Here is a 25,322-nt window from a genome sequence, read left to right on the forward strand (position 1 = left end):
TACGTACCCGGGGCAGGGCCTTAAAACTAAAGGTAGTACGGTGACCAGGCCTGCTACAATATTGTTTATCTCCCCACTTTCATAGATGGCGCTGCAATACCGCTAAAGTGTCAGTGTTCACACTTCACTTCTGACCGCACTTCTATACCTGTCGTATATGTATTATGGTTGATAGCCATTGTTTCCTAAAACATAAGCTATGACTCGACAAACATGTTCACGTAAGTGACCGTGCCGCTTATGTCGCGGTTGGGCAGTGTTGTGTCACACAGGCCGAACGCATCCAACGGTCGTGCTAGGCAGTGTCAGCCAGAAAAGTGCTGCACTAACTTGTTCTATGTTTCCGTGTTCATAAGTTTCACTGTTTACCCCACCATTCTTACTGCAATAAAAATAATGTGCATTAAATTTAAGCACAAACAGCTCGTTCTACTTGCGTTTGCTTTTACCAGCCTCACAGCTGCCCATAATACGTCATAGGTTCTAGTGTGGTTCTTCTTTTTTTTTTTTTAATAATGTAGCTTATTTGAGCGAAGTGTGTCAAAATTGGTGCCAGTGTTATTCTAACGAGGCAATATTTTGAATGAACCAAACTTGCATTTTGTCTTCATGGCCCTTCTAAATAGACCACGTCAGATGTTTACACGGTTCATTAAACAAACCATACGGAAGGCACCGTCGACGGGTATTGAAACAACTGCATACCCTGTCTGTTCGAGCACATCCTCAAGGTAGAGCACTTCCACAGGAAAAGCAATTCCCGGTATTTCCAGCATTGGGCAGTTGCCTGCAAGGTAGAATCACAAAGCACGTTTGAATGAATATGGGTTCACATCCCACCCAGAGTGCAAATTTTTCCGTTTTATTTCTTCCCTACCAGGTTCAAAATTCTTCTTTTGTGATGTACTTCGAGGCTCCTTTGTCCCTGTGCATTCAACAAACCCTTCATTTCCTATTAGGATAAGGAATCCCCCCCCCCAACTGCTTTATTGCACACCCTCCAGATAAAACATCTTCTGAGATCCTCCATCACAGACAAATGGGTTGCAATATCCAATATCACACTACTAGAACTATTGGTAGATGAGAACAAAAATCTTTGGCCCCATTTGCAGTACAGCGACCAGCCAGCCCACTACGCGTGTAAGCCATGTGGTAATGCTATAGCACAGAGCATGCATTTCCCCTTAGGTTTTATGGTTCAACTAGGGCACCTGGTCTGCCCTTCCGGAGCAATGTAAACTGTGCCCGCCAGACTATCTGCTACTGCATACTTTACCAAGCACAGAGTATCTGACTCTTTTAAGAGGCAGAAGCCTCTATTGGAACTTGTCAGCTCTGCTTAAGGCAGTGCCTGTGGTCTTCCTTGCTCAACTTTTTCCCCACCATGGGAAAACCACTGTTTTCCTGTAGGTTGCACTAAAAAACATCTCTGCAGACCTGTTGTGCAGAACTGATGCTAGTGTGATTGTAAAAATCAAGCATGGGTGCAGTTGAATTGAGAAATTGGCATCATTTGTGAGTTCAATGAAGACAATGCTGTTTCTCCACAACTATGATGCTCCACGGTTTCATCCGGGGGCTTAAAGGGCCATGAAGACAAAACACAAGTTTGGTTCACTCAAAAGATCGCCCCGTTAGAATCATGCTGCCACCATTCTTAACGTAAACTTCGCTCAAATAAGCTGTATAATTAGGAAAAAAAAGGGAAAGGCCATGCGACCCACTAGCTCATTTCCCGCAACAAAACTTATAATGTCATACCAGCCAGCTCTGTGATTGGCGGAGGCCGGAAAAAGCAATTGCAAGTTAGGCAGAGCTTATAAGCCGAATGAGCTATTTGCGCTTAAATTTAGGGCACAGTCTTTTTATATCAGTAAGAATGGTGGGACAAACAGTGGAAGTTACGAGAGCACAAGTAAACATAGAGTACCGATGCGTACTGCTGTTGGTACTGCACGCACTATGCTTCGTTTAGATGCACAGCACTGCAGGGCTTTGGGGTTGTCTCAGACGACACTGGCTAATTGTTGCAAGCGATGGTGTCTTACGTGACAATATTTGTCAAGCAAGCACCGTGTTTCACGACATGATTATTTTTTCCATGAACAGAAACAAGCCAGGTTTAAATACGGTCGCAAACAAACCAAAGGCAGAAAACGGCGTGCCGCGGTGTGGTGGCGCCATCAAGGTTGACTAACAGTAAGCAAGTCTCCGCTCCACACCAAGTTTAGCTGAAAGACCTGTTCTTATGATGTCACTGCAAACATCGTTCAAACACGTTTTGGTGTGAGAACCAAAATTTTACCTTAAATTGATTAATTTCGCAGTGAATAAACTATCGTTTCCTTCCAAACAAGCACTGCGGGCACTTCAGAACACGAAATCTTTCGAATAAAACAAACTTGTATTTCGTCGTCATGGCCCGTTTAAAAAGCACCTCCAAGCAGAACAAGGCTATTGAGAAAACAAAATTGCAGCTGCTGAACCACAAACCAGAGGATGCAATGCACCTGAAAGTACTGTGGCAGATTATGAAATCAGCCTCTGAATCTTTCCTTAGTGGTTTAGCAATGCTCTAATAGCCTGATACTAGAACAGGTTGTATTCACTGGCAAGGCACGCATGCAGGCAACCACGTGAGTGCTCCGTCACTGGTTAAGTCGAGCTCCGTGGGATGGCAGTACTTGTCCGTGCTAAGCACATGAGGTGTGTTGGATGTTCCAAACTCTACCCCACCGATCGAAAAGTAATGCCTCAACTCCAATATGAGTGCGAATAATAATCTATCCGTTGACACCACTGTTGAGAATTGGGTTGAAACGGAGAAGATGACACACGCCCATGTTTTTTTTTTCTTCGGCGTGCCGCCGCAGTGGCACAAGCTGCGCCATGTCCGTGGCACTTTGGCCATGTGCATGGCCGTTTCCAGTGTTGCTAAGTGAAGAAATCGACAGCTAATCTTTCCAGTGAATAACATCTGTAAAGACAAATGCTGCATGTTTGGTTTCCGCTGCGGCAAGCAAACTTAAATTTGAGCACCAGTGGACAAATCCGGATCTGAACACATAGCACTTCAAGTTGTTGCGCACGGTAAAGTACACTCTGATGCTGTAGATACATGTAGGGATTTCTTCTGGGGAGTAGAACTTCTTTCAGTACAGTACGTTTTGCCGATCCCGACGGCTCCTCCCAATTCGAAAATAATATGAAGAAAAAAGGTAATCAACTCACCAAAGTACTTTGAAAACAGGTGGGCGTTGATTGTGGCGCTCATGAGTATTACGTGCAAGTCAGGTCTGACGGCCAGCAAGTCCTTGAGAATGATGCTGAGGAAGTCCGTCTGCAGGTCTCGCTCGTGGACTTCGTCCAATATCACATGGGAGGCACGCTGGATGTACCTGGAAGAAGAGGTCACTCATGGGTAAGGAGGAGTAATGCTGCAAAGCAATGCAGGCACAATCTCAAAGTCAGCGATGCTCCTTCTCAGAAACGAAATCATGAAGTCGCAACGAACAAATAAAAAGCTTTGCATGGAAAAGGAGCTTCAATTTCAATAAAAATCTTGTCACTGACACAGTGACATTGGTCATCTGTGGCGAAGCTTACGAAAGGTTAGCGATTCAGTTCATGTTACTAAATGAGCTCTTGCTGGAATTTAAAAAGATGACAGGACTATTAAACGAGAACGTTGGAGAAAAAAAAGAGGACACAGTGCGCTGATTTCTAAGTTTAAAGTTATCGAACTGTGTTTTATCGTTCCACGTGCCACACCTACTGGCACTGCCAGGTTTCTGAAGGGAAGAGGCAATAACTAGGAAACAAACATTTTTAGTCAAGAAAATTCAAGCTGCCAACAGCATGCGCTCAACCTTGAACGAGTTAACGCAACAAGAGAGTAATCGGAGCAGAGCTTGTGAATCGCCTTCCACAACTGTTACCACTTCCGCAAACACACACCATCAGGCCTTTCACTCCATTTAAAATGTGCTTAGAATGACAGTTGGTGCCCTGGCAAGGACAAGCTGCTTGGTGAAGTTTTGGCTGTACGCCCAAGCTGCCCCTTGTTTAATGTTTGTTTAATATTATATGTTAAACAGAAAAAGAGACACAGTGCTATACACACCCATGCAGCACACAGCAGTGCGATACTTACGGGTCTCCCTCGAGCTGCTGCAGCAAGATGCCCGTGGTGCAGAAGAGAATCGAGCCATAGTCTCGCGGCATTCTACTGATGAAGAGAGAAAGACGAAGAAGCACAACATTACAGGAAAATTAGTAATGTCCCAACTAAGGAGCTAGTAACAATTCGACCTATGCAAAATGATAGGTAAGTACACCAGTAAAAATATACATCACGCAATCATGGTTCCCGATTTAGAATGCGAACCATCTCCACAAAAAATCCCCATCCTCCCGTTACCACAAGACAACTTGCAGAGCTCATTCATTTTATTTGCATTTTGTATTTCCCTGGTCACGAAGAGCTGTTTAGCACAAGAATTGGTGCCCATTTTTTTTAAGTGTATAGACTGTTGAGACGTCTGACAAATGTACACTGAACACAACTGAGAGCAGTCAAAATGCTCATGAGACAACACTGCATCTTTGTAAGTCTGCAGTACAAAAAAGAAGGGCACAGTCAAAGACCAATCTGTTTTCGCTAGCCAGGGAGTGTGCAAAAGTCTGCATAACCGAGCAGAAAAAATAAAGGAGAAATTCAAGAAAATTGAGTGTTGTCTGCTGAAGCAGACTTATAATTTCATGAAAGTGCAGGCATCTTCACGTGAAAGATGCCACACCATATTATAAAAACTGAAGGCATCATTTAGCACGGAGTTCTGTGGCTTGTAAAAAAAACAGCAGAAAAAAAAAAGAGCTCTGATGGGTTACTATGCAATTTCTTACCAATGTCCGTACAATCGGCTGCTTAGAGCTACCACATAAAAAAGATCAGGTGTTGAGGTAAACCACACCAAGCTAAAAAAGTGTGGCCTTCTTACCACTCCAGACGAATTTGATAGCCGCTTGATGCCTCCCCACATCGCTCCCCTCGTTCAGCTGCCACTCGCTCTGCAACCTTAGATAAAGAACCAGGAAGTGCAGTGCTTACAAAACAGCAGGCTTGACTAGGATGCCCCACTCTGAAGTCCTGTCTAAGCGTCACCAGTCACCGAGCAATTACCCAGCCCTAAGAAGCTTGTGCAATGGAGACAGAGCAAGCTCAGCCATGCCAAATGAAGGTTCAACAGTTCGAACTATTTGACGAACATACACACCCAATGAAGTCGCTGTGAAATGGGCAGAATGCTTAGACTGCACTCATTTTTATAGTACATGTCCATGCTAGCTAACCCACCAGCTAAAATTAAGGTGGCATAGATTTAGCAGAGGTATGTCACTTTCAATACTTTCACACCCGCTTAACAATGTTTAAAAGAACACCAGAACTTGAGCCTCCTTACAGATGCATCATAAAGCCACCGTTAAAACCAAGGCAGACTGGCTACTCACAGAAATGGCGCTTATCCGACGTGGCTGCGTGCAGACAACCCTGCAGGTGGAGCCCTTGCCATTTTCAATGTAGGAGTCCAGTATGAACTGTGGGACCTTTCAAACAGAGCAAAGCGTCGTTAAGTGGCAGACGGCCTTCTATACTTGGACAAGACAATGTTAGAGAAAGGCTCTGACAAGTAAAAGTTTCCTGGAAGCTGTTACCCCTATTTTTCAACCCCCCCCTCCCCCTTTCCCACACCTGACAGCCCACACTTTCAAATATCGGGTTCAAAAGCAATTTCAGGAAGAACATGCCCACCTGAGTAGTCTTGCCAGATCCAGTCTCACCACTGATGACCACAACTTGGTTGCTTTCAATAACGTCTATAATTTGCTAGGATGAGGGCAGACCAGAAAGAGGAAGACAGGTAAGACCAACACTGCGATGTCTATCGTGCAACAATTTCCATTAAAATAATTGCACTGTTTGTGCCGCAAAGTATTCCTTCAAGCCAATAAGGCTGCAAAGGACTTGTGAGACAGGAACAAGAGAAAACTTTGTTTTATAAAACCGTTCTCCGATTCACTGGCTAAAAGAAGTGACTGACTTTCCGGTAAATTAGTCTACCCAGTAAAACTGAATTACTCTATTTCAATCAATCACTTTGTGTCTTTGATCCTAATTAACTTAGTGGACAGCGTTTTTTTTTTTTACCATATACCTGTTTCATTTTGTAGGCAGGAAGTTCCTGTCGGAACTTGAGCATCCGTTGGTACTCCTGTGAGCGTGTCTTGGTTTCCAAATCCCGGTGAAGCTTTTCATCCAGAGCGGCGTCCCGCACAAGGCGACGTGCTGCGCCACCACCACCCTGCCCAGAGGGGGCTTGCATGGGGGAGGAGGGATTTTGTGAGAGGTAGTCCAACATGACGGCGTTGACTTTGTCCAGGCGTTCATGGCTCTTCCCTTCCTCTAGGCAAATGCTGCGGATGATTTGCCTCAGGTCTTCCTGGCTCTCCGGGTCGACCGATATACAAGCATTCTAGAAAAAATGTCCACCTGCTTTTTAAATTACATAACACTCCAAGGGCTATGCATGAAACCAGTCGCTATGAGTAACGCAAACTTTCTGTTGCACAGCCATTAGTTGACACCGAACAGACATGTGACTCTTTCAAAAACAATACACCATGACAGATAAATGTAACAAGCAACTGAGCAGCAAAATAGGCTACCGTGCTTCGTCACTCATGCAAGCTAGCTTAAAGGCCAACTGCACTCAAATTTCACCTTAACCAAATTTATTTTTAATGTGTAGTAAGTGCCCCCACATCAGCTGGGACACGAGTGGTAGCCCTGTGAAACGCCTCGTTAATCAGTCAGAACTGCACCTGCCGGAGGATTGCGTTAACAGCCATGACGCACCTGCGACGCTCCAGCTGGGTGGGGCTTCTTCCTCTGGCCAGTCACACAGCTGGAGAACCGGTCAAGCTCTGCTGCGAATGCTTCACCCATTTGCTGCCCCGTGCGCGCATAGAGCTTGTGCACAGGCTTGCTCCCGACCAGCTGGCCGTCCGGCCGCTTGCTGGACGGCTGCAACGTCATTTTAATGGCCGTGCTCTCCTTGATTTCGGTTTTAAAATCGCCAATTTTTGCTGACCAACCCCTTGTGGCGTCCACGTGTGTATTTCAGCTGATGTGTTTTGCATGTTGCCTTCTTTTTAAGCAGAATAGATGGAAAAAGTGTTTTCAAGAGGTCGAAATTTTGAGTGCAGTTGGCCTTTAAGTGGTAGTCTGAAATAAGAAGTACTTGACATTGTCAACCCATAAGGGCAGGTTGAACTGGGTTGCATTTGTACATAGTTTCTCTGGCTCCTTGATGTGTATAGTTCAATGTAGTGCAAAACTGAATGCGCCACGCAAAACAAAAACCTCAGAAACCAAAACCCACGCAGTACTTCGCAATGTCTTGGCAGAAAGGGCATCACTGTGCTCTGTGGGGTTTCCCACTGCTTCCTGCTTGAACGTTGCATAGCTCTTCATCGAAGGGTACGTGCAACTGTGCAAAACATACCGATACACCAATTTGGAATTCTCAGTGCAGTTATGATTGCAGTGTAATTGAAAGACCACAGATGTGACAGAGATGGAGGCAACAAGAAAGAGGAGGAGCCCTGTATAACGGAGCAAGAAAGTAGGTGCTCCTTGACCTCCTCCTTCACCCTGCCTGCAATGTGCTCTACTAGGGTTCAATTGACGCAACGTTTTCCACAACACCGCTGGTTACAGGGTGTTTCGCAAAGAAAAATGTGCCCACTCCACAGTTTCTGCATTAAGTAAAGGTCCCTACGTAGTCCAGGGTTCAACGGAAGTCCGTCTGGCCAGGTGGCGGCAGAAACCAACCTCAGCAGAAACATTGCCAACGTAGGGACCTTTCATAACGAAGTTGCAGCCACTGACCAAGTCAGTTGAAAAAAGTTGACGTTTCGGACCCCATACGGAACCCTTGATCACAATGAGGTGAGGCAAGCGCCGTCTTGCCTCGCCTCATTGTGATCAAGGATTCCATATGGGATCCGAATCAACTTTTTTCAATTGACTTGGTCAGTGACCGCAACTTCGTTATGAAAGGTCCCTACGTTGGCAATGTTTCTGCTGAGGTTGGTTTAACTTGATACATGTTACTGTGTTAGTAAGGCAGACATCAAATTGGTTCGAAATAAAATTCCTCTCGCTCCTACTTGCCTGGTTAGCATCGGCCCACTCCCTTCGTGCGCGATTCCGCCTCGCAAAGAACAGACCGATCTCTTTTCCTCGCAGACCAGGTGGAATACCCGAGCCGGAATGACCACCGCGCCCTTGACAAACAGCAGAGCAGGGCGCATTAGTTGTAGCCAGACACAGCAGCAGATCATTTCGGAGAGCAAACAATCACCTCTGTTCCATCCAGAGCCCCTTCCGCGTCCCCTGCCGCCTCCTCTCCCTCGGCCGCCACCACGTCGTTCCCTGCTGCCGCCACCCCTTTCCCTGTGTCTTGACTGCGAGTACATGCTGTAGGTACGAAGAAAACAAAAATGCACGGTCACGGCAAATGACTGAGCAACATGCAAGACCGCACCTCGCCAGGCATGGTCACTCATTGCATTCTTTTTTTTCAACATACAAAACAGCCCAAAAACATGAGGACTACGAGTGAAGGAAGCACAAACAAGTGCTGAACAAACAACTGAGCATATTTATTGCGGGTTGCAAATAAATAAGGTTGTCACGCAAAACAGGAATTACACAAAAATGATGAACGCAATTACATCGTGTCGTTTTTACTTACAGTTCACCCTTTTCAGTACTTCTTTTAGTGTCAAAGCCACCGACAGATTACTGACGCACTTGTCATCCCTTACAGCAATCTCAAATGCTTCGTATATCTCCCGCGTGCCGTTATCCCTGTACTTTTTCATGATGGCGCAGTCTTCTAGACGAGGCAAGCAATCGCACGATGCACAATGAACCGCAAGGTTAGGTACTTCCCGTGCGTGTCTGCAGTGTGTTTGCGTGTTCACGCATCTTCCGGTTTGCCCAATTTACGAACGACCGCAACAAAGTGGAATGTCGTACACAACTTCCTTGGTGCACTCCGTAAAGCATGTGCATGATTCTTTGTACACGGTTTTTCATTTGGCAACTCAGCACTTACTTGGTGGCACAAGCTACTCAACTTGTTTTTTGCTGAGAAAACAACCTTAACGCCAGCCCTGCTTCCCACTTCTTGAGATGATGGGATGTGCCGTGAACATATGGTATGACCGCTACTTTCTTCTCGTCCGACTCCTTCTCCTCAGGTTTTTGTGTCGTCCGTCCCATTAACTCGACCAGAAGCCTTTCGGCTACTGCGTTCAGGAAGTCCTTCGGGAAACCTGACTCACTAAAGCGCCTCCCCTGGGCATGAAAACTTGTCGGAGCTTGGTGGGGGAATGAACGAAGCAGGACACTCTTTAGCTCAGTCGTGACAATACTACTTCTCACTAATTTTGAGTGCGCCAACAAAAATGGGAGGAGACTTTTTTTGGGAGCGCGGTTCGTATCTCCAGCACACGTGCTCCTTCAAGAAAAGGCGACTGGCATCCAAAAACCTAAGGCGCCCATCTTCAGGTAGTTTCTTTGTGAGGTTGAACACATCCAAAACCGAGGAAAATATCGAATATCCGCTACACTTGTGCCGCTTGGTCACTGCCCTGTTTGTAGACCACCAGAAAATCGTCCACGAAGCGGAACACTTTGACGACGTCTAATTCTCTGAGGGCCTCTTCCAGTCTCCTATCAAAGCGGGCCAACAGGAGGTTGCCTAGTGCAGGTTCCACGCACGATCCGATGCACACCCCATCCTTCTGAATGAACACTTCACCATCAACCTTCACGATCGTGGACTGCAGGTAAAACGGCAGCATGTGATTCTTCTTGCGGAAGAGTACGACGCATAGGTCTTAATCTGATCAGAAATAAAGTTTTTTTCCCCCTCTCTCTCTGACGAAGTCGTTTCCACTGATGCCGACAGAGTTCTGGAACCCAATCCATCGAGAAGCAGCGCTTGCAGCGTTTTCTTTTTTCTTTTTTTTTTTTTACAAAGAAGGAAAGGCAGCAGACCATGGTACTGTGTGCGCCAATTCCTTTTATTGCGAAAAACGGTACGTTTACTTCCTGTAACTTCTATTATGCCGAGTTAAAAACATGCCGGTAGCCCCGCGCTTTCCTCATAGCAGTATATTCTTCGAGCAAGATAAAACTGCAGTCCGTCGGTGGCTTCAGCATAGGGCTACCACACTTTCTAAAGACGTCTGCGCTAAGCATTACATTATATTTGCAATTATTGTACATTTTTAACAGGCCAGCCTCGATGAACGACTGTACCTACTAGAGTGAACTGAGTAAAAAGCTTCTGCACAGCTCCCTTACCTCAGTGTATATCAGGTCAAAATTTTCACGGTAGCATTCTTGAGGAACTGCCGTTTATTTCAGTAATGCATGAAAGTTACAGCGCTGACACTGCTCCGCAAGAACCAGAATTTAAACGAATGAATGTAGTACCGTAACATGCAGAAAGGAAACACATAAAGTCACGTGGCCGAACAAAGACGGCTTGATTGGCTTGATACCGCGAACAAACGAGCCACAATAACCCTTAACTTCTTGTAACTTTGTAAAAATATTCCCAATAGTTAAATTTGTCACGCTAAAAAATAAAAAATAAATCCTCAAGCGTCTAAAATGGTTACAATGATCAAAAAATATTTTGCGCCAATTTTGGCGGCTACGCGAAACAAAAATCGTAACGCTGTAAAATGCTATTTTTTATTTGTTTTTGTTTATTCTGAAGTTTGTTTACATTTAAAGGGCAAGGTACTCCCGCGGCAACTCTAGGTTCGATCGAGAGAATGAACTGGGCGTCTCTGTTGCACTTCCTCGGATGCAAACGACGTAAATACGCCTAAGTACGTCGGATTCCGCAATTGTTTTGTGCGTTTGGTTCAAGGCCCAATTTTGCCGATGCTGACCTACAGCTGATTCTTCGAAACCTCGCTTCAACTGCGCGCATCGGATCTGCTGCAGGTGTTTGACCGGTGGTTGTTTTGCCATGGCCGCTGATGCCATAGAGTTTCATACTAATGAAACTGATGCGACTTTCTGTTTTGATTTTCCTTTACCAGTGCAATGGGCAGGATGTTTCTGGTTATGATATAGAGCAGAAAGGTTTTAGCCTCCCAAATGCACAAACTTGGACGCGGGTTGGATTCCCGGCCGCGGCGGCCGCTTTTCTGATCAAGGCGAAAAGCGAGAACGCCCGTGTGTTCTAGATTTCGGCGCACGTTAAAGATCCCCGGGTGGTCAAAATTAATACGGAGCCCTCCACTACGGTGCGCCTCATTGCCTGTGTAGCGCTCGCGCGTTAAACCTCACAATTAATTAATTGATTAATTAATTAATCAAAACGCACAAACTTTGACTGCGTTTCGATTTCTATTTAGTGTGCAATTATTTTCTTGCTGGGTTGTCTGCTGCTTAAATTCAGAAAAAACAAGTATGCCAAATCGTTATAGTTTTGTTGCGCACGTGAAATGTTCTGTTAGCCTTTTGACTCGATCAACCAAACGGTTGTCTCCCTCTCGCTTCCTCTCTCTCTCCTCTCCCCTTATCTCCGCGTGTTAACCTCTTCCTTCACCTGTCAGCCGATCAGCGGCGAGACTTCCTTCTCTCAACCTTTAACCTCCTCTCAAAGCTTCATTTTTTGGGCGTCACATCTTGTGATCATAGAATGTTGAACAGATGAGAACGTTTATGGTTAATGCAATCTGTCAGGTGTTCGCGCAAAAGTCAGTGGTAAATAACATGCTCACTCGAGCCATTTACACTTGAAGCACTCAAGTTAACCATAAACGAAACTCCCAGTGCTAACGTAACACGACTGTTGCGAGACGTAAATCTGTTGTAGCAAGAGCTATTTATTTAGGCACAGACTAAATGTCTGATGTGTGAACACAAAGCACTAAGATGGTTCAGTACGGCATATGTAAGAGCTGTTAAAACAGAAAAATATTATGCCTAACTTGCCCAATTGGCGTTAACACATACTCTTGATGCTCAGAATATGATGGTTTTTTTCGAGGCAGTGGTTTGGCAACAATGTTTTCACGCGTAAATAGCATGTTTGCCGTTTCTCATGACGCGATAAACTTTGTTATTAACCTTATTTGTCTACAGAAAATTAAAACATCTGGCTTTTGCTTGTTGTGTGCAGTTTACAAAAATGTGACATTATGTAGGAAGGAACAGAAGCAATTTGCCCCATCAACTGCTTGTGAGCCTCTTTTTGGCAATTTAGAAATAGTGTCGCTCAGTATGGCCACGTCTGACGCTGCAAAGATATTGGGTAGGATGCGCATGCATCGGCCTGTTCAACCCATCGAAAAATTGCAACGTGACCTGTTAAAACAATAATGGCGCCAAAAGAAAAGTGTGGAATGTGGCTAAAATTTCGTAGGACATACCTTTTGGCTTGTTTCATTGCTGTGACTTCATTTAGCTTACAGGGACAGGGAAGCGATTATTATTTTGTTTCAGTGCAACCATTCGACATTTTATAAATTGCACAGCATTGACTAGAGGGCAGAAGGTGCATTATTCTTTAATTAAAAATCAACAAGTAAAGCACGATACCCCCTCTCCTTTACCGTCACACTTTTTTGTTATATGTAGAGAAAGCTGCTTTCAAATGCTTTTTTTTCCTTTCACCATCTCTTATCAGATCTTGATCTACCTTGTACCATTCGGTACACTCTGAGCAGATATACAACATAAAAAAAAACAACAAGCTGGGCTAGCTGGTACCGATTTATTGTTAACAAACTCTGCATAAAGATAAACAATGCCACGGTAACCATAAGTCAACATTTGTAAAGACTGCGAAAGCGAGAGCCGTATTTGAAACAAATGTGACGTTTTCACAATAGTTTGCGACATGGATGTAGCGTTGCATAATCCCTGCCGATTTTATTTGATAGCTAATAAGGCGCTTATGCATCTGCTTAGAGCTTGTGACACGGACTTTACAACTTTACAAGTATTTGCCAAGTGCATATGCTTACTACAGGCATCTGAAGCTGCAATTTTTTGTGAAGGGCCCCAACTTGCGCGTCTTTGTTGGTGTTTGAGTGGTATACCATCTAGTACATTCATGGGATCTTTAACGTTTGCCCACAATTTTCTGAACTTGCAGTGATGGGACTTTAGTATTATTGTTGACTAAATTATCATCAGGGAGCGCTTGGTTGCTCATCATTTCATGCAAAACAAAGTGTCATTTGTTTACAGGACAACTGCCAACCGCAAGAAAGAGGAACTGAAGGTCTGAGATGTCTGAAATTTGAATCTCCACCATGGCTGGTGTTGTGGATGCACTTGTGCTGCAAGCTGAAGCATCAGACCTAGGTGGTGGAGACACCCTCGGTAACATAACCAGGTATACCCGGTAGAACAGTAGGAGGCACACTAGTGCACCTTGTTACCTGTGATATAATCATGTAATTAATGCACTCTCTAAGGTCTTGAATGAAAATCTTGGTAGCTTTTATCATAGCCAGGCTTTGCGATGATCTGTGTCTGTGGTCATTGTCACGAATGCGTAGCTAACGCTTTTTGACGAGCACTACTCCAACTTGGCAGTGACGTCCTTGCAGCATAGTTTATGTTAGTGTGATGAGAATCAAGGGAGCTATCATACATCAAAAGGCAGTAAATATTTGTTTTCTTTCCTTCCCACAAAACTGTTTACAATGCTTCTAGCACTGCAAAGCCAGACTGGTCAGAAGTCTGCTAGTTATTACTGCAACTAAAAAAGCCTGCTAGTTATTAGTGCAACTAAAAAAACCCAACCATGCAGCACAATTCTTTCGGTAGGTAATACCTTTGCTAAGTATGCCAGTTCTTTCACGACGTAGTTGTTATAAAAGCGGAGTTGCCTTTGTGCGCACAGAGTACTCCACTCTGTGCGGTGTGGGAACCTTGCAGAAATGCACGTGAGGAGACGAGCTTCAGATTAAAGTCGATGAAGCCTTCCTGGGTAGACGTCTTGTTCACTGTTGTTGACTGCTACGCACTGCAGGAGTGAAGCTTTGAAGGAGAAATGCGAGAATGAGTTCAACGAAGTCAAGACCACGGAGGACGTGCCGGATTCGCTGAGTAATGCAGAGTCCTCCGATCCCGAAGATATCCGAGCTCCCATGTCACGAGAGTCCCCCTCGCCTTGCTCACATGGGAAACCACGCTGTTCAGGTGAGTGTAGCGTGTAATGATGCGCTTCATCAGTACGGCTTGCTGCAGGAACGTACAGTTGTGGACGGACTTTTGAAACTCCTGAAATTTGGGCTTGGTTGGTTTTTAAGACACCTTTATATAACGCAGGAGCCTTTTGTTGAGAACCTTATCTTTTGGCCCTTTTCATTAAAGGGACCATTTCAGCCAATCAGTTTGCTGTGCTGCTGTTGGGTATTGCTACCTAACAGGCCATTGGTACTTTCAGCTAAGCAGAGGAAAGGCAGGAGCCGTCAGAAGAAGCACTGTGCTCCAAGAATGATGGAGACCTGTCACGAACCGTCCTCGCCACGTAGGTTTCTACTTCCTGTGACATTTGCGAAGGTGCTGGAAGCTAACACGATTAACGTGTGCGTTGGTTCAGCCTGTTTTATATATTGGAAGAGTGTGGACGCATAAACAACGGGGGAGCATTGGCGGGCATGACTGGTGCTGTCAGTTTGGCGACAGTTCTGCATGTGCTTGAGGTGCTGCTGCCATTTTTAGGTGTGTGTGTGTGCATGCAGGTATGTTGAAATTATTGCACTTAGCCTGGGGAAGCATGAAGTATAGCAGCCTAACTAATCAGAACTAACAAATTCTATTTCCACTTAGCTGTGTAAAGTGGGGCGAAATTGCGGTTTCATAGGTTTAAGCGAGTTAACAAGTTTAAATAACTTTGGTTTGTTGAGGTTTCATTGTAATTGACGTGCGTAACACTCAGTGGTGTTTGTATGTTTGTAATGATTTCAGCTAGTTACACTTTGATTGGCTGGGAAGGGCCAGTTTCTTGATAACATAAGACTGTGGGCTACCCCGCACTCCTAAAACAAAAAACAAACAAAACAATAAATGAAACAATGCCTTGTTTGGAAATGCAGTGTAAAAGAAATTTCTTCAGCACTATTACTCACAATGCTTGACTCACACAGAAGTGGATGCGTGCTTTCTGTTACTTCTGGAGGCGATGAAAACTTAAAATGCAGCCTTTAATTTTATTCCTTGCACACAACATCCAAATATTGCTGTGTTTAAGAGTAGTAAATAGAATTTCTCGCTCCATAAAAAGTGCACCAAGCCTTGTAGATCCTTACTGAGCGAAGTATTTTTGAAGCCTAAAAAAATTAGTTTGGATAAACTCCACTCTACAGAGGCAATTGATGATAGTATTTTAACCCTTTCAGGGTCAATGACGTACATGTACGTCATCGCTGGTACGTTTAAAAAGCGCTCCTTTTTCGATCATTTCTCTCACTTGGCATGTGCTGCAACACTGCGGAAATACGTGAAATTTATTTCTTGTGCCAATGGCTCTTCTTTTCTTTCCTACGCTTTACTACAGCGGTGCGCCGGCTATTGCTTGCGCATCAGGCACGCACCGGCGCGGTGGCTCATTTCGGTTTTGTCCTTCGGGCGCTTCCCACTTCTTGCATCCGCAAAACTGATGTGCTTCTCTCGCTTCTTGCGCCTGCGAAGCTTTCTTAGAACTTTTCTTATGTTCTTATGAATTAACCATGCGTATGTAGCAACAAAAATGATTTTTTTTTGTCACTTTATGATCACCCTAAAAAATTACTCAATTTTTTTATTTAAATAGATTCATCCGAAGAATTTGTATCAGCAATTAAAAAAAAATCAACCCTGGGAGTTGCATTTGGCGAAAAAATTTCACCCTCAAATGGTTAAGCAACGTTTGAGGAGCAGGGCATGTTTTTGCATAGGAGCTTTGAAGTTCCTCACCCCAACTGATGAGCCCTGCGTTTGTGACTGAAGTATCATATTTCACATAGAACAACAAGAGCAAGTGGAACGTGGGCCACTATTGCAGTTGCGAGGCTGCACTGCCAATGCAGGCTTTGCGGTGGCTGCTCCGGCCGGTGACAAAGAGCCAGCCTGCGTACACTTCATGTCCCCATTTTTAATTTCAGCCTACGTGCGGCCACTCATCACGGCAGCGATACCCACGGCGCCTGCAGAATCTCCCTCCGAGCAGTGGCTTGTGCACTGCAAGAGGCTCAAGAAGGCCACCTTCACTTCGCGGCTCCTCCTCGGCCACCATGACATGGTGCGATCAGTGGCTGTCGACCAGAACCTGGTCGTATCAGCAAGGTGAGCATTCCTTACACCCTTGCTCTGCTGGAAAAGCTTTCGCTACGAGATTACGTTAAATCCTTTAACTGGTCGTAAAAGGACAAAACAAAAATTGGTCTCTGTGTACACACCACCTGTCAAAGAATTAGTTTTAAGCCCTTTATTATGGCGCACCTCACAATCTCATCAAACCTGACGTTACGCATCGTCTGCAAGGGTCTTTGTGGTTTTTACTGCTGTGTTCACAAATTGCTTGAACATTAGGTCTACTTACGCCAGCCTATTAACGGGCACTGTGAAACAAGCTCAGGTGGAAAACATCAAGTGAAACTGGGCTGAGCACATAATGCGGAGAACTGACATTAGGTGGATCATCGATCATCCACATAATGTAACGGCTACGGAGGGGTGCAACTAGACACAGTAGAAGACAGATCACTCAGTTGAGGGAAGAATGAGAAAATTGGGGGCAAAGGTTGGATTTGGATGGTGCAATACAGGAGCAGTTGGAAATCTATGGGAGAAGCTTTCATCCTTCACTTGACATATATAGGCTGCTGCTGCTGATGAAGTGTCTACATTATTTTAATGCGTAGCATTCTTTGCCGAGTACCCCCACAGCCAGGACCGTGTAACGCCCTGCATTTCCACAATAATGCAGATATCACGGAAGTTCCACCTGTAATCGTTATAATGGCGTCAGTGGAGATAATTTGTCAAACGAAATTTTGAAGAACAAAAAATTACAGAAAATGGTAAACTGCATAACGAAAAGCAAAAACGCCCGTGTGTACGAGATTTCGGCACACGTTAAAGATCCCCAGGTGGTCAAAATTAACCCGGAGCCCTCCACTACGGCGCCCCTCATCACCTGTGTTGCGTCGGCGCGTTAAACCCTACAATCAATCAATAAAAACTGCATAACGCATGGCATTTCCAAAGTAATGCAGATTTCATGAAAGTTCCATCTGTAATTGTTATATCAGTGTAAATGGAGATAATCAGCCGGACAGGGTGTAGAAAAACCAAAAAATTTGGCTGTAAGGTACTCACACTCATGACAAGCAGCATAAGAATGCTACACATTTGTAGATAGTTCTCTTAATTTCTGCATTTTGTTTTTATCCCAGTTTTAACTGCTGGAATGTTGAACTTGCAGCACGAAACTTCGTTGAGTTTTGCCTATCAATTTTTATTGTGCTGCATTGTTTCAATGATAGGGCTCATATTAGTAGACATGTATGAAGGCTCCAGGCATGACATTGGCTGTGCCCCTCTCCAGCGACGACACAACCGTGCGGGTGTGGAGCGTGCAAGCCGGACGCGAGTTGTGCAGCCTGCGGGGCCACACGGCGGCTGTCAACGCAGTCCTGCTGCTGTCCTCGGACCAGACGGAAGTGCTCTGCTCCCGCATGGAATGTGCCTCGACGTACCACCTCGCCGTCAGCGGCTCTTCTGACGCCTGCCTCAATGTGTGGCTGGCCCTCGAAGGTATCCCTCAAAGCCAGAGGTGGCTTACACGAGCCTGCCACTTGCCTAAACGGAGCAACTGATTTGCTGTAACGGGCGGACTTTTGCTGTCAGGAGTGTCACGCATATGTTCTTGCCCCCTTGGCGTGATTGAGAACAGTGTCTTGTGTGGGAGGTTGGAAACCAGTGGCTTTGCGAAGTTGCCGACCTAATTTGTACCCATCCGATTACATTGACTCCCATGCACAGTGCCATGGTACGATGTTGGCATGCCAGTTCTAGGACACCCTGAGCTAGCACTTTCTTCGAATACTTTTAGTTTCGTCTCTAGAAATAAAATATTATTTAAGAACACAGGAAAAATAAGTCACGGCTGCAGAACAGTGATGAGTGCAGATAATAAAGCTGGAAGGTGGCTAAAAGGTTGTCTTATTGTGCACTTTTGGCTTCTCTGGTGGCACTGTCATGCAGACTGTGGTTAAAGGCTTAGATAAGAAAGGAGTTAGGCAGTAGTAGCGGCTGACGCTGATGTAAATTCTCATTTTCTTGTCTTTTTCAAATTGCGAACAGCCCACAATGTGTACATTTTTGCATGCTTGCGCCATGGTCTTAATGCATTCCTTTAATCTTGCAGGGAGACTGCTGAAGTCTATGTACACATACAATGCAATTACAGCTCTCGCAGCAATTACGGAAGATTGCCACATTGTGGTTGGCACAGGTAAGCGGCTCACGCCTCTTCTGCTGCTACTTTTCTTTTAAATTTTGAGATTCAGTCGATTAACGCACCTTCTAACTTGCAGAAGGTGGCAAGCTGGAAGTGTGGGATGTAGCAAAGGGTGCCCCGCTCAGCTCAGTGATTGGCCACGATGGTGTGGTCGTGTCCATTCGGGCAAGTATTTCATCCCTGCATGATGCATCACTGGGAGCTTCTCATTTTAAGCAAGCTTTTTCTAGCGTGCAACGCCTCTTGCATGGTCTGACAACGTATTGGGTGGCCTAAACCAGCAGTTGTGCTTCCCACACCAGCTGTGCTGTATGCAATGAGAAATGGATTTCTGAAAGCCAACTCAAGCCCCCAGCATGTGCATATAGTGTGCCTTCGGTACACCCAATGAGATCTGCCACGCTCTTATCCGGGTCTTGAACTTACAAAAGCGCAGGCAAGACAGGTTGGAGCCAAAGTCCTGTGTGAAGTTGGGATGAAGCCTTCTCGAGAAAAAGCTCACTTATTGACATGTCATGCCAGTCACTTCACTCTGAGAGCAAAACGAAATATAAACTCGCGGTGATCGGTATCTATTCACTGATTGTGGCTGCTTTGAACCGCATACTGATATGCTGTGTGTCATGAACCTAGAGTAAACTGATTCAAAATTTTCAGTGTTTAGACTGCATGATGCAGAAGTAACTAGTGCACTACAAGCACCACCACGGATTTACCATGAATGAGTTACCTGCAGATCTCAACTAACCTTCAGCACGTGAAGTTCTCTTCGCTTTTGCCTCCTTCCAGGTTGACATTACGGGCACAGTCTTCACTGCATCCTCCGATGGGAGCGTGAAGGTGTGGCAGTGGCTCTCCAAGGAGCTCTGTGCAGTGCAAGTGCACGATGCCCTGGCACAAGATGGCTGCCAGCTGCAGTGCTTGGCCGTCAGTGGGCGAAAGATCTTTGTGGGCCGCGACACTGCCCACATCAGGGTCATCGACTGGTCCACGGGTAAGTGCAGTCATCCTTGCCTCGTCTCCGGCAACGTGCTTCCAACAAGCCTAGGACACTTTTTTCTCCAAGGTTGTTCTGTCTCGCCGTGTGGGAGCTGCCTCCCCCCCCCCCCTCTTTATAATGCGTAATAGAACGATGTAAACCGGGGGTTCCTTGCCAAGGCATCAGACCCCCAGGGGTAGCAAGACCGTTTTCGGGTAGGAAATAGTGGGCCGAGATGTAAAATGCAGCAGAATGGCCCAGGCTGATTTGGCGAGTTGGGGTGGTTAGAAAAAAGGGTGGAGATTGGCGTTTGTTAAACACGCTAGTGGCTTGTGCGAGTGCGTACCTCATTGAAAGAACAGCCACTTAGTCATATTGGTGGCATTGAAAGAACAGCCACTTAGTCGCATTGGTGGGTGTCTGTGAACCTAAAATGACTGAGGGCACTTTGACAAATGCTCAGGCCAGCACAGCCTTCAAACATACATCGGGGCTCTTTGATTATCAGTCTCGGACTCGCTGAGAAGCAACCCGACATTCATTTTTCACATATATTTCTATGGTGTGGAGAATCCTCTAGACTACCCGCATAAGTCTCAACCGCAGCGAGTCAGAGACTGTAATTTGAAGAGCCCCACTGTTTGCGGGTCCTTTTAAGTGCTCTCGTTCAATGTCTTGCTCCTCATTTTCCTCGTAGGACGAATCGACTACCTCAAAAACCACCCGCACGACTATGGGTCAGCCAAGGCAGTCTTCGTCAAGGATAGCCTCTTGCTCTCCACGTCATTTGACAAGTACTCAAGGAGCAGCACAATCAACAGTAAGCTATTTGGCAACAGATGACCACAATTAGACCTCCAAAGTGTGCGTTAACACCTGCACAGTGCAGCTTAGGGGTGGTGTATACAACCCAGCCCAATTTCTCACTGCCTCATGTGCATATTGCATTATTAAAGTAATCTGGCATGTCAGACTGAGAACAATTGCTAAAGGTGCTCTACTGAGGATAAATCTAAGAAGTTAATTACCAGCAGTTGGAACTGCATACTAAATACTTGGGCTTTTTTTTAAGCTTACACTAGTAAGCCCAATATAGGTACAAAAAAAATTAGTCCCACTGTATGGGCTGTGCACTGAAAAAGTAGAAAGTCGGCTAATCTGAAATTCTGTGAACACAATCTCACCAGTTAGCCTACTTGAAAGCCGCTGTAACGGCCCCCTTTGCAAGAAAATGTTGGACTTCATCGTTGAAACTGGACTGTATAGTTTCTTTAGTGCATGAAGCCACCGCATCGTCTTTTTTTTTTTTTTTTTCCCTGTGCTGTAACTTTATCTTATCTTGTGTATGTAGTCTTTTAGATGCGACAGCATCTCATTCACTCGCCTTGTCCCTCCATACGGCGTTGTTGTTGTCCGTCCACACCCCTCCCCCATTCTCCTCACCGCGCGAGCTGCGCTCTCCGCCGCTCACCCCCTCTCCTCTCCGATAGCGAACACTCTCGTGAGGGGCATTGGATTGGATTCGATTGGATTGGATTGGATTAAAGTGGATTGTGTTGCGTCATAGCCACGCTGCGTTGCGTCATAGCCGCGACGGGGGTTCACGGCACGTTTCACGCAATGGGAGAATCAACCTAACGGAAACAACAACGGAACCCCCTATGCGTCGCATCTACACAGGGGTTCCCGCAAGGGGAGGTGGGAGTAATTTTTTATGTGTCTTATGCCCTGTGGCAAAATGCGCAGTTTAGATACGGAGATGGGAGATACTCTAAAATATGCACTCAGTGCCTTCACATTCCTTGCTCAGTAAATGTCAAAATGCATATCACACGCATCTACTTGGAGCTACTGCAAATGTAAAATGCTATCTCACTTCTAGCTAGCCTACTGCCCTGGCTCGAAGCTCCTACAACAGAAATTTAGCTTAAAGGGGCACTGACACAAAATTTTGAAGGCGAGATAACGTCGGAGATAGATTGGTGGGAACACATATACATCATCGGCAAAATATCAGCGGCGAATACAGCCTAGAACATATTTAAAATCAATTTTGAAGTGTGCGAAACGCAACCGAGCAGCCAGCAGAGGACCACGCGCAATTGTAAATAAACAACATCCAAACACGTCACGAGTTTGTGTTTGCCGCTTCCGCACTACCGGCGTTTTACGCGGGCTCGCCCGGCTCGCCGCTCCAATCGGAGGGCCGGAGGGCGGAGCTTCTGCTCTCGAGAACGAACGACCCGATCGTTGGCGGCGGAGGCGCCGTGATTTCGTCAGCTAATCGGGCAGCTGGCCGCGACCAAAGTTCTACAGCGATTCCAGGCACTCTGTTTCTATTACTGTTTATTACCATTGGATGCGAAAACGCGCCGGAGGCACGAAAAGCCCACTGAGCTAGCCGCACGGTCGCTGTGCAGGCGGCGGCCACGGCCACGAAGTGGCCCAGGCTTGCGCAGGTAGCTCGAGTGATAGCTTGTTACCGCTGCACGAAATTGTCCCCAAGTCCCGACCATAGTGGCTTAAATGAGAAAGGAGTTAATGATGCGATGGCGGGTTGCATTAAAAATTGTCATCTGCACCGCTTACGAGAGCGGCACTGGAATATCCGCCGCAGTGCTGAGCCGAACACATCTGTAGGCGGACCTGTAGGCAGACCGGCCGGCTGCTCCCAGCGCGCGTCTTGCCACCCACCGCCTCGAGCGTCGCGCGTCGTTCTTTAGCCGCGGCAGCATTTGCACTCGCAGCGCCTGTGTCACATCCACGGTCGCTTTTTAATTAAGCGCCTCACGAGATCAGTACGTGGGGGCATTCGCAGAAACTGCCGTCGATGCGGATTCGACAGTGCTACGGCGGCTCTGCTCTGTGATATCCCTCCGACGGTCACGTGGTCAGCTTTGTTCACACAAAATCCACAAAATCCATCGTTTCACGGCACTCGCTGAAACCGAAACTGCGACTGGCCGCATTTAAAATCCCTCTAATTAAACAACCGTCGCACGCTGAAGCAAATGAGGTTTCTACAGGTTATAAGTAGGTCACTAGCTACTTATCGCAACGAAAAAAACAAGATGCTAAATTTTTGTGTCAGTGCCCCTTTAACACAGTCACTTTTGCCCCATGGTGTACATTTCAATTTTGTCTTCATAGCCACTTCAAAGAACCAGCCTTGCAGACTTCTGCTTTGCTTTACAATAGATACTTTCCTAAAGGGGCCATGAAGACAAAATGCAAGTTTGGTTCATTCGAAACATTGCCTCGTTAGAATAACAGTGACACCACTTTTAATTTAATGTGAACTTCACTAAAATAAGCTGCATAGCGAGGAAAATAGAGAAAAGGCACGCGACACCCGTGCTGCTTTTCCATACTGAACTCGTGATGTATTATGGGCAGCTCGTTGCGATTGGCAAAATCGAACGCAAATTAATAAACGGGGATTATAATCTTGCAGAACGAGCTATTTGCACTGAAATTTAGTGTAATGCCGACCGAGGCTGCACAGCCGTCGGGCACATTGCACTTGTTGGACACTACACTGGCTGACTAGCGTAAGCGACATTGCCACATACGTGACCCTGTTTGTCGAGCATATCCAATTTTTCATGAATGATTATTATCAACTGTAAGAAAAGTAAGACAGGTACAAATTTGGTCAGAAACAAAGCAACTGCGGACAGCGGTCCTCGAGCTACAATGCCTCGATGCCAGCACCGCCGTACAAGGTGGATACACCCTTTGAATGGTCCCGTGCCACCGCTATTGGGTCAAAGTGCTCAACGTGTTGTTCTTTTCGTTTCCCACAAGACCCAGCAACACGAAACAGGTAACATGATTCAAACTTCGCGAGTGAACAGTGTTGCGACGATAAGTTTAACGCGGTTTTTATACAATGACTTGCTGCAGCAGCGAGCGAGTGACCCAAAATGGCAGCGCCAGCATATACGTGTCTCCACCCTGTACGGTGGACGCGTGAATCAAGGCACCCTACCTTGGGCAGTATCCTCCCACCATCTATGAAATCAGACAGTAAGCAAAGCGACAATTTGGGCATTTCTCTGTTCGTAGCAGCCCTGCTCAACATACTAACGTTCGTTTAAGGCACATTCCCTGAATATGTCATCGCTGATGCCACAAAACACATGGTTTAGTGGGATAATTAAAATTTTTGCTTTAAATGTTTAATTTCTCAGTGAATGAAGCATCATTTGCTGCTAGACAAGCGTTGAGGGCAATACTAAACACCAAATCTTTCGAATAAAACAAACGGATTTTTGTCTTCATGGCCTCTTTCAGGTTTACCCCCTCTATCGGAAGTTCTTTGCATGCACTCTGTTAGAGATTACGTTAGTTGCAGCTTGTCATCTATGTTCACAATTGCTGTCAATTGGTCCCCAGTTTAAATGTCAAGGTGGGCTTTGTGTTTCAACCAGTGCGAACCCTCCCCGGTGGTGCCTACGTTGGGACGCTCAAGTGTGGTGGCAGAGCAACAGCGGTCACCTTGGCCTCGGACCTCGTGGACGACAGCACACTCAGAATTGTCGTGGGAGGCACAAGGCTCGAAGTGTTTGACTGGGCACCATTCCAGAACAGTGGGCAAGTACACATCATTCCTGGCGCTCAAATGCTGCTGCAATTGTTGTCATTGCATTGTTATACGACGAGTGTTACACGACCAGGAACCCACCACCCATACTTTTTCGAGAATCTATCAATGTGCACCAATATAGGCAGCTTTAATGGTCTGGTGTCTGCTGTAACTTGACGGGCCTGGAGGAGAGTACCACATCATTCCAACCATGAATGCTATTGCATTTATGGCTGTGTGGCCTTGTGTCACTCCTGGCAATTGAGACTGTGGTGTCAACTCAACAATGCACTTAGATAAGCTTTTTATATGGAGTTACAGCATTCGCGGTCACACTTTGAAGGGATACTTTACTTGCATGGCAAATTGAGCCAATGTGAAGTGCACTGCCCACAGGTAGCTTTTGATTGACTAGTGTGATGCAGCATTCATTATCAAGTGTATAGACAGGTCAGCTGCACGCAATCGTTTCTGTCACCCATAACCTTGGTGAATGTCTTTTGCAGTGACAGCCCCGTGCTTTACCTTGAGACACTCGCCGAATGCGCTCAAGGAGACGCAAGCAATGGAAATGAATCGAACAAAAGTCACAGCCCCTCGGAGATGCAGCTGAAGCCGTATCAGGACAGCAGTACTACCGAGGCCCCCGGAAACTGGTGCAGCATCATGTGATCTTTACCCTCTACTTTACACTCAACGCTGCTAGCACTGTTGTGCATTTACAACACCGCAGACTAGCTGTAAGCTTCCGCATGCCCATGAATTGTGATCTTTATCTCGGCAGGCTATAGGATTGTACTCTACGCAATTTTATCGCATAATTTCAGTCGCAACGAAGGGCAGCATTTAGTCAGATACAAGCCCAGTGATCAAATGCAAGTCGTTCCAGCTTGATTGTGTACACTTTTTACCCTGTTTCTCTGGCACAACCATTTGTACATAGTTTGCGCAATAAACAGTCAAACTGAAGCAAGGAATGCCGGGTGCTTTCTTAGCTTGTGGCTATGACTCTACAGCTTGGGCGGTACATGCTGAATTATTTCTTGATGTCTCACAAGGAGTGCAGGAAAGATGGGAAGGAGCAGCACCAGCTCATGCACATCGACTTTTGTTGTCTTGGTTGATCTCACTC

General features: G+C 45.8%; 2 protein-coding genes across 4 annotated transcripts in view; one reads left to right on the forward strand and one right to left on the reverse strand.

Annotated features, from left to right (window-relative positions):
- Positions 1-10,624, reverse strand: part of LOC144145202 (ATP-dependent DNA/RNA helicase DHX36-like) — a 29,918-nt gene extending 19,294 nt beyond the window's left edge. Inside the window, exons 1-10 of the mRNA XM_077676729.1 lie at positions 10,445-10,624; positions 8,430-8,545; positions 8,240-8,352; positions 6,219-6,536; positions 5,816-5,890; positions 5,515-5,610; positions 5,004-5,080; positions 4,157-4,231; positions 3,235-3,401; positions 706-787 (exon numbers count right to left, since the gene is read on the reverse strand). Coding sequence (XP_077532855.1) covers positions 706-787; positions 3,235-3,401; positions 4,157-4,231; positions 5,004-5,080; positions 5,515-5,610; positions 5,816-5,890; positions 6,219-6,536; positions 8,240-8,352; positions 8,430-8,544 — 1,118 coding nt within the window. The 5' untranslated portion in view covers position 8,545; positions 10,445-10,624. The remainder of the gene's footprint in view (positions 1-705; positions 788-3,234; positions 3,402-4,156; positions 4,232-5,003; positions 5,081-5,514; positions 5,611-5,815; positions 5,891-6,218; positions 6,537-8,239; positions 8,353-8,429; positions 8,546-10,444) is intronic.
- A 203-nt stretch (positions 10,625-10,827) lies between these two features.
- On the forward strand, positions 10,828-25,159 carry LOC144145204 (uncharacterized). Of its 3 annotated transcripts, none has more exons than XM_077676735.1 (12): positions 10,828-10,980; positions 13,358-13,505; positions 14,148-14,317; positions 14,565-14,648; positions 16,264-16,444; positions 17,709-17,917; positions 18,531-18,617; positions 18,700-18,788; positions 19,413-19,617; positions 20,300-20,422; positions 24,036-24,198; positions 24,697-25,159. In XM_077676735.1, exons 2-12 carry the CDS (start codon positions 13,423-13,425, stop codon positions 24,860-24,862), a joined length of 1,560 nt encoding a protein of 519 aa, XP_077532861.1. In that variant the 5' UTR covers positions 10,828-10,980; positions 13,358-13,422; the 3' UTR covers positions 24,863-25,159. The 3 variants fall into 3 exon arrangements, with proteins under 3 accessions (XP_077532861.1, XP_077532863.1, XP_077532862.1); XM_077676736.1 differs by having other exon boundaries at positions 10,896-11,098; XM_077676737.1 differs by lacking the exon at positions 14,565-14,648.
- Positions 25,160-25,322: the final 163 nt, after the last annotated feature.

Source organism: Haemaphysalis longicornis, unplaced genomic scaffold, assembly GCF_048455015.1.
Source record: "Haemaphysalis longicornis isolate Haplotype H1 unplaced genomic scaffold, Haemaphysalis longicornis Haplotype H1 scaffold_7, whole genome shotgun sequence".
Taxonomy (NCBI): Eukaryota; Metazoa; Arthropoda; class Arachnida; order Ixodida; family Ixodidae; genus Haemaphysalis; species Haemaphysalis longicornis.

What these genes read in the sequence shown, in the direction of transcription:
- LOC144145204 (XM_077676735.1), top strand. Translation starts at nt 13,423, where the DNA reads ATGGCTGGTGTTGTGGATGCACTTGTGCTGCAAGCTGAAGCATCAGAC. An exon ending in TCACGAACCGTCCTCGCCAC is followed by an intron (nt 14,649 to 16,263) that starts GTAGGTTTCTAC and finishes TTTTAATTTCAG; the next exon opens with CCTACGTGCGGCCACTCATC. An exon ending in GTGTGGTCGTGTCCATTCGG is followed by an intron (nt 18,789 to 19,412) that starts GCAAGTATTTCA and finishes GCCTCCTTCCAG; the next exon opens with GTTGACATTACGGGCACAGT.